We start from the raw sequence: 12,682 nt of genomic DNA on the forward strand, positions 1-12,682 counted from the left end.
AACAGGAATCATACCAGATGTTCTACCTCCGAGGGGTGCGTCCCCCAGACCCACCTTGTGTGCAGGTATGAGGTTTATAAGGATTGTGTCCAGCAGCTCTTGTGTGACTCCGTCTCCCTCCATGATGATAGAACTCATCAGATCCATCATGTGCATCTGCACTTTTTGGTTATGGCTGTTACTGATGAGCAGAGGAAGAGACGAGCTCTAACGTGTTAATGCCATTAATATCATATGGATCAGTGAATACAATTTGTGTGGTTTATCAGCCTGTTAACAGTGTCGTAGTAAACTGTTGAACGCACACATTGATCAGACAAAACATTAAGGACAACCTCTTTAATATAGTACAAGCTTTCTTTGTTCTTTTATGCAGATCAGGTTGTGAATATGGAACTAGAATGAATGTCTCTGTCTTCTGATTTTGATTTTTGAAGATTTCTTTGGGAGATTTTACAGGGTTGATTGCTGCCCTTCCTGAAGCAGGTCACTACTGTCAGTGAAGGGCTGGGCTGCAACATTTAAATGTCAAAAACCTGGATTATGCAGCATAACATTGTACTGAATAAAGATTTATGGCATTTTAGGGGTTTTCCCGATTTGTGGGTAAACTGTTTAGCTATTAGCTATGACATTATCTGGGGGAAGAAATGTGCAAGCATTTTTTTTAGCCAGGGATGTAGAGAACACACTGGATGTATCAGCTGCCATTGTTGATTTGACTGAGTTGTCTAATAGACTGCTTGTCTTATTTGCTCAGTTACATAAAAGTCAAACAAATTATCACGTCAGAGCCTCACAAAAATAAATACTTGCACAAAATAAAAGTACTTCACCAAAATAGTACCAGTTGTGCAGCTGTAATTCTGGGCAGTGCACAATAATTGCATTCGATCATATACTGAAATGTAAATACGGCATATTTTGATTATTCTTAATGTTAGTTTTTTTGTTTCGCAAACAGTCAGAGTTTATCAGATAACAGGATGACTCATTTTTATCTTTAAACTGAAGAGGGTTGTTGTTAGCGCAACATTTAGCCTTTATAGCTAGGGTGCATTCACTGGTCAAAAATAGATCCGATTTTTAAGTTTCTGCTTTCTTACAGTCAGCCCATTCTGGTGACCAGCTCAGTTCTCATTTTTTCTATTTTCAAATTGTGTGTGTGGCAGAATTTTGGGTCACCAGTGGAAAAGATACAACAGATTAGTAACAACAGTGATATAAGATATCACTGTACACTGCAGCTTGACAATGTTGAACTTGAAATCTGATTTGGAGTTTCTAATCTATTGCTGAAGAAAAGGACTACTCCCCTTTTCCATGGGTTCTACTTTGGCTCCACTGAGCCTGTTTTGCGACGGTTTCCATGTCTGGCTTTTACGGCCCGGTACTGGTCTTTTGGTAACTGGTGGGCAGCAGGACCTGTTCTCAGTTTGTTCAAAAATATAAATATAAAAAAAAAAACTAATCTAATACTCCGGTTCCCAAACCGTCTTGTCTTAAAGCTCAAATGTGACATATTCAACCAACTTACTTTATAACAGAGAAGAGCGTTTTGAAGAGCTGAATAAAGATCTCGTTGCAGTCCTCCAGTTCAAAGCAGATATTGTATGATTTGACCCACGCAAGGTTCTGTTGGACAACAGAAAAACATAAATAAATCATTTTATCTTATCTTCACTTTATCTTAACCTACAACAATGAAAGTTTAAAATGCTCAACCTAAAAGTGCAATCGATTTTGCTTGAAAAACCCCCAACAAAAAACAATGTTAATTGTTCCAAAAGATTAAAAACAGCTTCATCTCAAGTCAGCTAATCTGCCTTTAATCCTTTGCTTATGTAAAAGTTGATAGAGATTCACCTCAAGCAGATAGAAGTATCGGTTGAACTGAGGACTCTTGGTGTCTTCTAATCCTTTTAACTGTCTGGTGATGAACAGAAAGATGTCCTGGAGGAAAAAAGTATTTTTAGCATCTGATTCAAGTCCTGTGGTTTTACAGGGAGCGGGTTAAAAGAAGGTGTGTTACAGATGCGCATTTTAATTATGCCCACAATACGTAAACAGCAGTCATTTCAACTAGATGAAACGACCGATTTGAAGGAATTCCTGGACGACGATAATCGATTAAGCATCAAAACCAGACCTTTAGCTTGTCATGGGAGGTGTAGGGCGCCTCTGGAGCATATATCCTGAAGATGTCAGCCAGACAGCAGGCCACCAGCAGGCGTACGTCTTTATTGGGGTTCCTTAGGAAGAACTCAGAGGCGAGGTGGAGTGCCAGTCCGAGATACTGCTGCTTCTCCTCTTCGGAGTCTTGATCCATGTCCATGTAGGTCTTTACCACCATCTGGTTTAATAGATAGACAAGGGTGGTCATATCAGAGTCCTTCCATCCAAGGCCCTTTCCAGTATATACAAAATGTTAGACTGGACATGGCTGTCGGTCAATAACCACTAAAACACAGTGGAAAAGGCCACAGATAAGTAACTTTCAGCTGTAAAGTAATAAATCCTCAATGGCATTTTTCATGTGGGTACACTGTGGGAAAAAACCCCCAAAACAGCAACAGAGACAGGCAAGATATTTACGATTACTTTAAGAATCCTACGACTGGATAAATGTTAGCCGTTGATAACGCCTAAGTTAGCATCTGATTCAGAGCTTCCTGTTGGTGCTATGATAAAGGGCTATTTAACAGTCCTTAATGAGGTATGACTACATTTGATCTAAAATAATCAGCAATCAAAGGTGAACCGGATGATTTTACACTGCAAAGAGATTCTTTATGACAGTGTTTGACTTACGAAATGTCTGTCGCTTTTACCATCATAGATGAAGTAGGGCTGCTGTGGATCATCGACTTCATCTGTGATGTCAGCATCAATCAGTTTAGTCGACACATTATTTTTATGATTTCCTAAAAAAGTTACACCACTTTGCAAAAAGTCCCCTCCTTGCAGTCTGCAGTGGTATGTATGTGTGTCCATGCATATGTGCCTCCATAACGTGTTTCCAACTAAGGCTACGCTCACACCGCATCTCTTAATAATCAAATCTGATTTTTCCAGAAATCTGATTTTTTTTTTGTGTGGTCGTTCACACTACTTTGAAAATGTTGCGGCTCCAAACTGACCCGCATAAGAACAATAAGTGCGTCGTCAAGCGCAGCACAACAGTAAACATGGAGAAATAGGTGTTATGGTTTAAGTGCACAACAAAAGCCATTTATCGTCAGCAGGTGCTGTGTGGGAAACACGTGAATAAAAGGTTAAACTCTTTATTGTTCTGTTTTAGGGAGATCTGACCGCCAATTCTACACAACAAACTGGATGAGGAGACACAGCCAGCAATGGTGGGGCAGGGGTGTTAACAACTTTACAGAGACCGAGTTTATTCAGAACTTTATCATGTCGAGGGCAACTTATAATCATATATGTCAGCGCCTCTCCTCTCAACTCCACAGGCAGAAGACTTGATGTAATCCAGTGTATCGGACTGCAGCAGGGGCAGATCATCACATGATCAGTAACCTCCATAGCATTTTAAAGTCTTCTGTTTGAATGGTTGTATGCGAATTTTACAATACCAACAACGTCCCACAACCAGACTGTTACTATGAGCCTTTCAATTAGGCTTGGATAAAGATTTATCTGTTAATTAACGAGCTCTAACGTCTCGCTGCCTCTCCACTGTGCAGTTCTATTCTAGCTCCCTGTCCGTTATGCTAGCTGCTACCGTATCCTGCTGGGCGGCACAAAATTGTGACGAATGCGACAGAAAGTGACGTCAAAGTTACATCTAATCCACCTTGGTCGTTCCCACTGGAGTCACATTCCAAAAGATCAGATACGAGTCGGATTCAGGACCACATATGACTGTGGCTCAAATGTGACTTGAAAAGGTCAGACATGGGCCAGATATGAGCGTTCACACTTGTTCTAGAAAGTCTCACTTGATCACCTAAAAAAGATTTGGGCCACATTTGCCTGCAGTGGGAACGGGGCCTACGAGTGTAAAAGAAACAGGTTTTCTCCTCTGGAGTTGCACCCTGACTGTACCCATACTTTTTTTGTTTATTTTCAACTCAATCTCATCATATTTGACTTTATGAATAAAAGGACATTTTATTTTGCCACATGTCTTCCCCTCTCTTTCCTCCATTTCCTGTCTAACCACTGTCAAAAAAATTCTGGAAAAAAAAATAGCCACAAGTGCTGCAAAAAAAATCTTATAATCTGATATTTTATTTGTGAACACATGAATAATAAGGATTTTGTTTTATTTGTTTTTGTCATGCTGGAGCTGGCACTTTATTCATATAATCCACCCTTTTATGTGCAAAACTTAGCTTGCATTTTATTTTGTAGTATGTGAAAAGTGAGAAGGATTTGGGGAAAAATGTACATAAAGTTGGAAAAAATTCCTTTAAAATAACTGTTTAATACAAACATTGGTTGATAGATCAAACGAAAAAAATCCTAGCTGGAGGCCATCAGATTGAGACAAACCTTATATGGACAGGTTAAACTTGGACTTAATTAATTAATATCAGTTGAACACAATCTATCTAATGGATAAATCTTCAAATCTTTATTAAATTTCAGCTGTGCTTGGCAAAAAAGTCAGCAAAATGATTAACTTGTTCAGGAATGTTCTTTGGCCAAACGTACGTTGGGGGGGTCTGTATGTCTGTAATGACCTTTGTGCTTCAGCTCTAATTGGTGGCAATTTATCAAAAATGACTGAATTACATTTAGCAACTTTTTAACCCGAATTAAACGGACTGATGACATCGTAACTGAGTTCAGGTTTGTGATCCCACAGATGATCACTGTTGTCCATGGAGGTTGCATTCACACGAGTGAAACGCAATCTTTAGAAAGCCACGCTTTGAGCTGCAACTTCCTCTGTGTGTGAGAGCTGAAGCATGGCGGTGAAGCTCCCCTGACAGCCAGTATTGGTGGGGGATGGGCCAACAGCTCCAACCGACTGCAGAGCAGCACACTCACTCCTACACAGTCATCGTATCCACTCACTCAATCCTCGCCGAGTAAAGCTCTCAGAACAGACGCTCTGCTGTGGGCCTTCAGAGCTGCAGACTTCATATATCTGGAGCCTAACGTTGTACAGAGCAGATAATAGGTTGTCCATTATCAAGCCAAAAAGTCCCTCCATAGTTCATGCAAGCAGCTCTGATGACATTTGAGGAACGGTAACGACACACACTTTCCTGTGCTAGGACTGAGTTAAAATGCAACACCTTTATAGTTCATCTACAAATGTGCCATTTGGTCCATTTGAACCTTACATCTAGGATCAAAGTCCTCATTGGGGACAAATAACAAGCTTTTCATGTTTCTCTTTAGGTTTCCAGTACAGACACTTTCCCCTCAAAGTGAGCAGGAGTGGTCTCTTATTTTAGTCTAAACACGAGACACCGCACCAAGGCAGGAAATAAATAAAAAAAAAACTAAAAAAACTGTCTGTTTGTAGAGTGCTCGTAGCTCCCAGGGGGATTTGGGCAGGCTTTTAGTCCAGACATCTTTGATATAATTTCAGAACAACCTCAACAACTGAGCCACAGAGCTGTACGTCAGTCAGCTTGTAGAGAAACGCTAATCTTGCTCACTGATTCCTCATTGGGGTATAGATGTGCACAAAGTTTTTCTGACGATTTTGTTGGAGATGTGTTGCATTTCTAACACAGACAATTTCTAATCTCTGCCTTTGGCCAAGCTTTAACCTGCCGATACTTCTCTTTAGTAACTGTATGAGAAAATACAGCATTCGTAATATTTTCTCTAGCCTTCCTATTAGGGGTGCACCGCTCGATCGGCCCCGATTTCATTAATTGTGGGACATCGGTGATCAGCCGATACTTACAAGTGAAACCGATCTTACTTACATGTCCAACCTGTTCCGCAAGTTTTGTTTATTTTTCAATTGTGAAAATGAAAGACTGAAGGAACTGCAATGGTCTAAACTTTTCATTTAGATTTGATTTGATTTAGTTAAAACAAGTTTGTATTGTTTCACAAGTATTGTTAATTGTTTTTAATAAAATAAGACTGGGTTATTGAAGGTGCATTGTGACCTTATAACACCTGACAGTGTCGGTTATAAAGAAGAAGAAAAAAAAAAAGAATCGGTATTGACCAAAACCCAAATCTGCAGCTCAGGTTGTTTAAAGATCAGTAATTGGCCAGAAAACTGCAATCTGTGCACCCCTACTTCCTACTGTGAGCGGGGGCAGAGTTGGGTGGGTTTTAAACATCTTACATTTGCAATTAGAGCATGTAGGATAATCAAAACAGCAGTCTATGTGTATTCCTTACAGATTGTACACTCACCAGCTAATTTATTAGGCACACATATTCAACTGGTAAAAAAGGGCAAATTAGCCAATCACATGGCAGCAACAGAATGGATTTATACATCTAGACATGGTGTAGACAGCTTGCTAAAGATCAAACTGAGAATCAGAATGGGGAGGAAAGGGGATTTCAGGGAGCTTTAACATGGCACGATTGAGACAACTGACGTATGTGGAAAACCTTCTTCAAAGCAGAATATTTCAAACTTTAAAGCAATGGGCTACAGCAGCAGAGGACCACACCAGGTGCTGCACCAGGCCGCTAAGATTAGAAAACGTACACAGGATCACCAAAATAGGGCAGAAACAGATTGGAAAAGTTTTGTCTGGTTCGATCAGTCAGATTTTAGGGTTAGAACATGATGAAAAACAACATAAAAACATGGATCCATCCTGCATCGTGTCTATTGTTCAGGTTGATGGAGCTGTAAGGCCAATGCTTTCTTGGCCCTCTTTGAGCTCCTTAACACCAACTGAGCATTATTTAAATGCTACAAGCCACCTCAATATTGTTGCTGACCATTTAAATCACTTATGACCACCCTTGACGGCTACTTCTAGCTGGATACTGCACCATGTCACAAAGCTCAAAGCATCTCGTTCACTAGACTCGCCTTCACAGTCGCCAGATCTAAATCCCATGGAGCACCCCGGGACGAAGCATTGGATTTGTGTTCTGGATGTGCAGCTGAAAAATCTGCAGCATCTTGGTGGTACTCTGTGATGATTCTGACATCTTCATTGATCTATTGTGTCAGTTCTGAAAGGCTCTCCATCCCAGTACTAGCAAGGTGTAAAGTCCAAAAAATCTTAAATCCAACATGTCCCTCAACAGACAGAGGTTAAAGTTTAAAGTGCTGAAACAGAGCAAGGAGCATGTGTGCCACTGGTCCAATCAGGTGTAAACCTTCAAAAGTGCAACAAAACAGTTTTTACCTGGAACTGCATTCTATGTTCATGGCAACCATATTGGATAAAAAAATTATATATATAAAAAAAAAAAAATCAGAAATGCTTGGCAAGCTCCGGCTTTCCCAACTTTTGGGCGGACTTGATGCATTTTCGACTGAGAACCGGGGGACAAAAAATCCAGCTACGAGTCAATTCCCCTGAAGACAGTATGTATAGTTCACTGACAGGAAAGGGGTCAGGTTTTTCAGTTTCCCACTGGGTGGTCTCCGGTCAGGGCTATTTATTTAAACAGAAACGTCTGACAATTTCTCTGTGCATATGTAGATCATGTTTTTCAAAATTGCAGTAATGAGGATCTGAACTGGTGAATACGTCCTTCAAGCAGGCCCAGTCATCCACAACTCCAAAGTACCAACATTCTCACTTAGCATATGTCCTCCATGGCTAACTTTTCCATCCAGCTGTCTGCAAAATTAAGCAAACTATGAAATGTTGCTTTGCTTAGGTTGAGTGCTGATTGGTTAAAAGCACAAGGTGAGAAGTGACGCAATAACTATTTTCAACACAAAGAGGAAAAAGGGAAAAGGTCCAAACATGTTCTAAGTGGTAAATGTCTGCCTTGTTTACACTTAGAAAGAAGTCAGCTAAAGTGCAACTATCCTGACATCAGTAATTTATTTACAGAGCAAAGCTAAAGGACCCCTGGATATTTGCATGGAGACGCCAACGGTCAGCATTTGTAGGCTACAGACCAACTTCCTTTGCTGGAAATCAGAGGAACAACACTACTGATTAGCATGTATAAACTGGGGTCTGAGGTGGAAATCCAGTTAGACATTCAACAGGTTTAGCATATTGAACTATTTTAACTTTTAGTCTAACCAGATCAGCAGCCATAATGTTATCCCCGTTACTGAACCACAACCTAAACCTAAGGCCCTAAGAGGGTTCCTGCTCACTGGAGCAGAAGCAGCAAATAATGGAAGGCTTTGGTTTTATTTACTTATGTCTAAATGTGGATATGAACAATTGCATCTATTTGAGGACAATATTCAGAATATGGAGCTATTTACAAGTGAAAATAGATGAACCGTTGTCAGCTGGTAATCTTACAATTTCCAGAAGAACAACGGTATGTCTGAGCTTGTTCAACAACCAGCTGTAATAACAGCAAGGAAGTAGTAGTCTGGATGCAAGCAGAAAACCTTCATCCATTTTACCCTAATTAAAAACCAGCAACTTGTGCAAACAGTTTTCTAAAAAAAAGAGAAAAGAAATACAAATCATTTTAACTCTAAACAGTGAGAATAGAATAACCACATGTGGCAGCTTAGCAGCTAAAAATCGATATCTTATTTGGGATAAGCTTCAGCAAGTGAAGAGTTGCACCATACTGGTACATTTACAAATTTGAATATCAGGAAAAAGTTCAATATCTTTGTCAATTATTCATAAAGGGAAACTCATATACAGATTTATTACACATAGAGTGAAATATTCCAAGCCTTTATTTATTGTAATTTATGGCTTACATATAATAAAAAACCAAAAACTCAGTGTTTCAGAAAATCAGACTATTGTTAAAAAGTGAAATACTGGAAACTCGTGGTGTCACACCCTAATCGCTATATTAACTCAAAACACCTGCAAAGGTTTCCTGAGCCTCTAAATGGTCTCCCAGGTTGGGTCAGCAGGAGACACAATCATGGAGAAGACTAATGACTGGACAGGTGTCCAGAAAACAGTCACTGACACCCTCCACAAGGAGCCACAAAAGATCGTAGTCATAGACGCTGGATGTGCTGTATCCAAGCATATACATAGAAAGTTGAGTGGAAGGAAGAAGTGTGGTAGGAAAAGGTGCACCAGCAACAGCGATAATTGCCGCCTTAGAAGATTGTCAAGGAAAATCCATTCAAAAATTTGGGGGAGGTTCACAAGGAATGGAATTGGCTGGAGTCAGAGAATCAAGAGCCACTGGGCATAGACATATCCTACAAATGGGCCACAAGAGTCAAAGCTAAGGAGAAAAAGAACTGGACTGTTGCTCAGTGGTCCATAGTCCACTTTTCAGATGAAAGTAAAGTTTGCATTTCATTTGGAAATCAAGGTCCCAGAGTCTGGATCAAGGGTGAAAAGACACAGAATCCACATTGCTTTAAGTCCATTGTTAAGTTTCCACAGTTATGATTTGGGGTGCCATGATGTCATCTGCTGGTGTTGGTCCACTGTGTTTTCTGACGTCCACAGTCAATCCAGCCATCTACAAAGATATTTTGGATCACTTCATGCTCCCTGCTGCTGACAAGCTTTATGGAGATGCTGATTTCATGTTCCAGCAGGACTTGGTACCAGGACACACTGCCAAAGGCTGGTTCAATGACCACAGTGGTGACCTGAACCCCATAGAGAATCTATGGATTACTGTCAAGAGGAAGATGACAGACACCAGACCCAACAATGCAGATGAACTGAAGGTCGCTAACAAAGCAACCTGGGCTTCCATTTCACCTCCGGAGAACCACAGGTTGATTGCCTCTATGCCACACTGCATCGATGCAGTAATTCATGCAAAAGGAGGCGCAACCAAGAATTAAGTGCATAGAAACGAACAGACTTTTAAGAAGTCAGACGTTTATGTTTTTCATTTTCTGCTGTCAAAATTACAAGAAATAACTGCTGGAAAAATGTCGCTCTATGTACAATGAAGCGATATAATATGTAGTTTTATATAAAATATTCAACATTTTCACAATATTCTAATTTTATGAGACGTTCACTGTACTCTCCTCAGAGAAACTAAAGAACAGAGCTCTGAGAATAAAGCTGCAGCTGCTGGCAAACACAACAGACCAGGCACTCAGAAAATATTTATTCAACAAAACCTCTCAGGCACTCACCATCTACTCACCTTTAATAGAATTGATCTACGTGTGATTAACTAGCTCACTGAAAGCCTGCGATACACACAATCAGGAAAACATGACAAATGTGACAATGTTGTGGAATGTAGTGGTAATAATTGTTTGCATTTGGTTTACTGCAACCTCAGACTTCAGCACGAGGTCACCGCAGCAACATTTTACCCAACATTTTGTTTGCTGAGATTTCAAGTCTGCTGGTTATGCCAGTGCACTGATTTGAAAAGTGCCCAAAATGTCCATTTCTACCTGTGCTTCTATCTGAGATGCAACACCTAACCATCAATTATTGTAGAAATCATAGTTTTCTCACATAACTTTTTTTTTTTTTTTTAAATGGGACCTGCACCAAATAAAAAGTTCTCTGAAAATACTTGTCTATTTTATTCCCCATAGTTCATGAAGTGCTGTTCTGTAGCCCCCTCTAACCTTATTTTGTCCAATTTACCTGCAAATTATGCTTTTTTTTTTTTTTTACCTTTACCTTTCCTGTCCATAAATCCCCATCTTTCCTGTGGACTAGTGCTTTTGTTCTGCACGTTTGTTTTAAAGTTGTTTTACTTCCTGTCCTGACACCTTCCTGTGCCTCTCTTTTAAAGCTCCGTTACATTAAATTTGTAAATATGTCTGAAGCAGCTACACTATCTCACTAACATTTATAGATCAGACTTCAGAGATTATGCAATAGTCCGTAGGATGATACAAAGGTCCTAAGAAATCTCAAGTGTTACCTCTGGAGCTAAATTCAAGTGGTTTTTAATTAATTTCATTGGGGTCACAAACATCTGTAGACTACTGTCAGTAGTCTACAGATGCACATTATGAAGAGCCTTAAATTGAAACGTTTTTCGTTTTATCCTTTGTAAGCTTTCAACCCATAAAATGTAATTTGCCAGTTAACTTAATAATTTAGTCTGTTTAAAACAAATTGTAAAACTTTGTTTTATAGTGACTACTTTCCCACACAAGCTAGGTAATGTCGATTCGGCTACTAATATAAATACTTCATGACAGCTCAAAGCAAGAAGATAAAACAAACAAATACTGTCAAGGTTGGTCATATTTATTTTATATTATAGTTCTTAATAGAATCATAATTGGCCACAATCAGTATCAGGATGTCAAAGATTTACAGATAACGCTCTGTTTTCTGTAAAAATATTAACAGACACGAATATACACGTCACATTTACCTTGACACTGAGAAACTTTCTTTTTCTATAATCTTAAATCATCACTCATTTTTTAAAAATGTAACAAGGGTTAAAATAACAATATTACCATAATACTGTTATAACACTATAACTGTGTTAAAATAACGGTACTGTAGAAATACAGCTTATTTCATTAAAGACATGTGTCTGATTCTTGGAGGCATCAAATTAAAAGATTGTTTAATTACAATACGGTTTTTTTTGTTGTTTTTTTTTAAATCAACCAATGGTTGGCTACTTCAAAACAACACAGCATTTCTTTATAATACTACCACCGGGGTGGAAGTGTTATGAGAGCCTCGGGAAATAGATTTGTACTTTAGAAAAAATTATTCTGCAAATAAATTATCTTTATATTATTTTTCTTGTTGTTTCCTACAACGTAAAGCACTTTGGGGTACACTGTGTTTGAACTGTGCTATGCAAATTATCTTGCCTCGTCTCAAAAACGCTAAAAACAAGCTGTATATTTTAAAACTGACCAGGACTCCTGTGTTGTAGTTGAATGCTCTTTAGGACAGCCCTGCTCTCTCAAACATGACCAATAGTGTGTGTGTATGTGTGTAGATATATATATATTTATATACACACTGCTCAAAAAAATAAAGGGAACACTCAAATAACACATCCTAGATCTGAATGAATGAAATATTCTCATTGAATACTTTGTTCTATACAAAGTTGAATGTGGTGACAACAAAATCACACAAAAATCATCAATGGAAATCAAATGTATTAACCAATGGAGGCCTGGATTTGGAGTCACACACAAAATTAAAGTGGAAAAACACACTACAGGCTGATCCAACTTTGATGTAATGTCCTTAAAACAAGTCAAAAAGAGGCTCAGTATTGTGTTTGGCCTCCACGTACCTGTATGACCTCCCTACAACACCTGGGCATGCTCCTGATGAGACGGTGGATGATCTCCTGAGGGATCTCCTCCCAGACCTGAACTAAAGCATCCGCCAACTCCTGGAGAGTCTGTGGTGCAATGTGACGTTGGTGGATGGAGCGAGACATGATGTCCCAGATGTGCTCAATCAGATTCAGGTCTGGGGAACGGGCGGGCCAGTCCATAGCTTCAATGTCTTCATCTTGCAGGAACTGCTGACACACTCCACCCACATGAGGTCTAGCATTGTCCTGCATTAGGAGGAACCCAGGGCCAACTGCACCAGCATATGGTCTCACAAGGGGTCTGAGGATCTCATCTCGGTACCTAATGGCAGTCAGACTACCTCTGGTGAGCACA

The 12,682-nt window shown here is 39.5% G+C and overlaps 1 protein-coding gene across 3 annotated transcripts in view; it reads right to left on the reverse strand.

The window, feature by feature from the left end:
* Nucleotides 1–12,682, reverse strand: part of pds5a (PDS5 cohesin associated factor A) — a 31,989-nt gene that overhangs the window by 16,974 nt on the left and 2,333 nt on the right. For all 3 annotated transcript variants that reach the window (XM_047364612.1, XM_047364610.1, XM_047364611.1), the window contains exons 3-6: nt 2,150–2,353; nt 1,867–1,953; nt 1,538–1,635; nt 55–181 (exon numbers count right to left, since the gene is read on the reverse strand). In XM_047364612.1, coding sequence (XP_047220568.1) covers nt 55–181; nt 1,538–1,635; nt 1,867–1,953; nt 2,150–2,353 — 516 coding nt within the window. The remainder of the gene's footprint in view (nt 1–54; nt 182–1,537; nt 1,636–1,866; nt 1,954–2,149; nt 2,354–12,682) is intronic.

The sequence above is a fragment of the Girardinichthys multiradiatus genome, chromosome 5 (assembly GCF_021462225.1).
Source record: "Girardinichthys multiradiatus isolate DD_20200921_A chromosome 5, DD_fGirMul_XY1, whole genome shotgun sequence".
Taxonomy (NCBI): Eukaryota; Metazoa; Chordata; class Actinopteri; order Cyprinodontiformes; family Goodeidae; genus Girardinichthys; species Girardinichthys multiradiatus.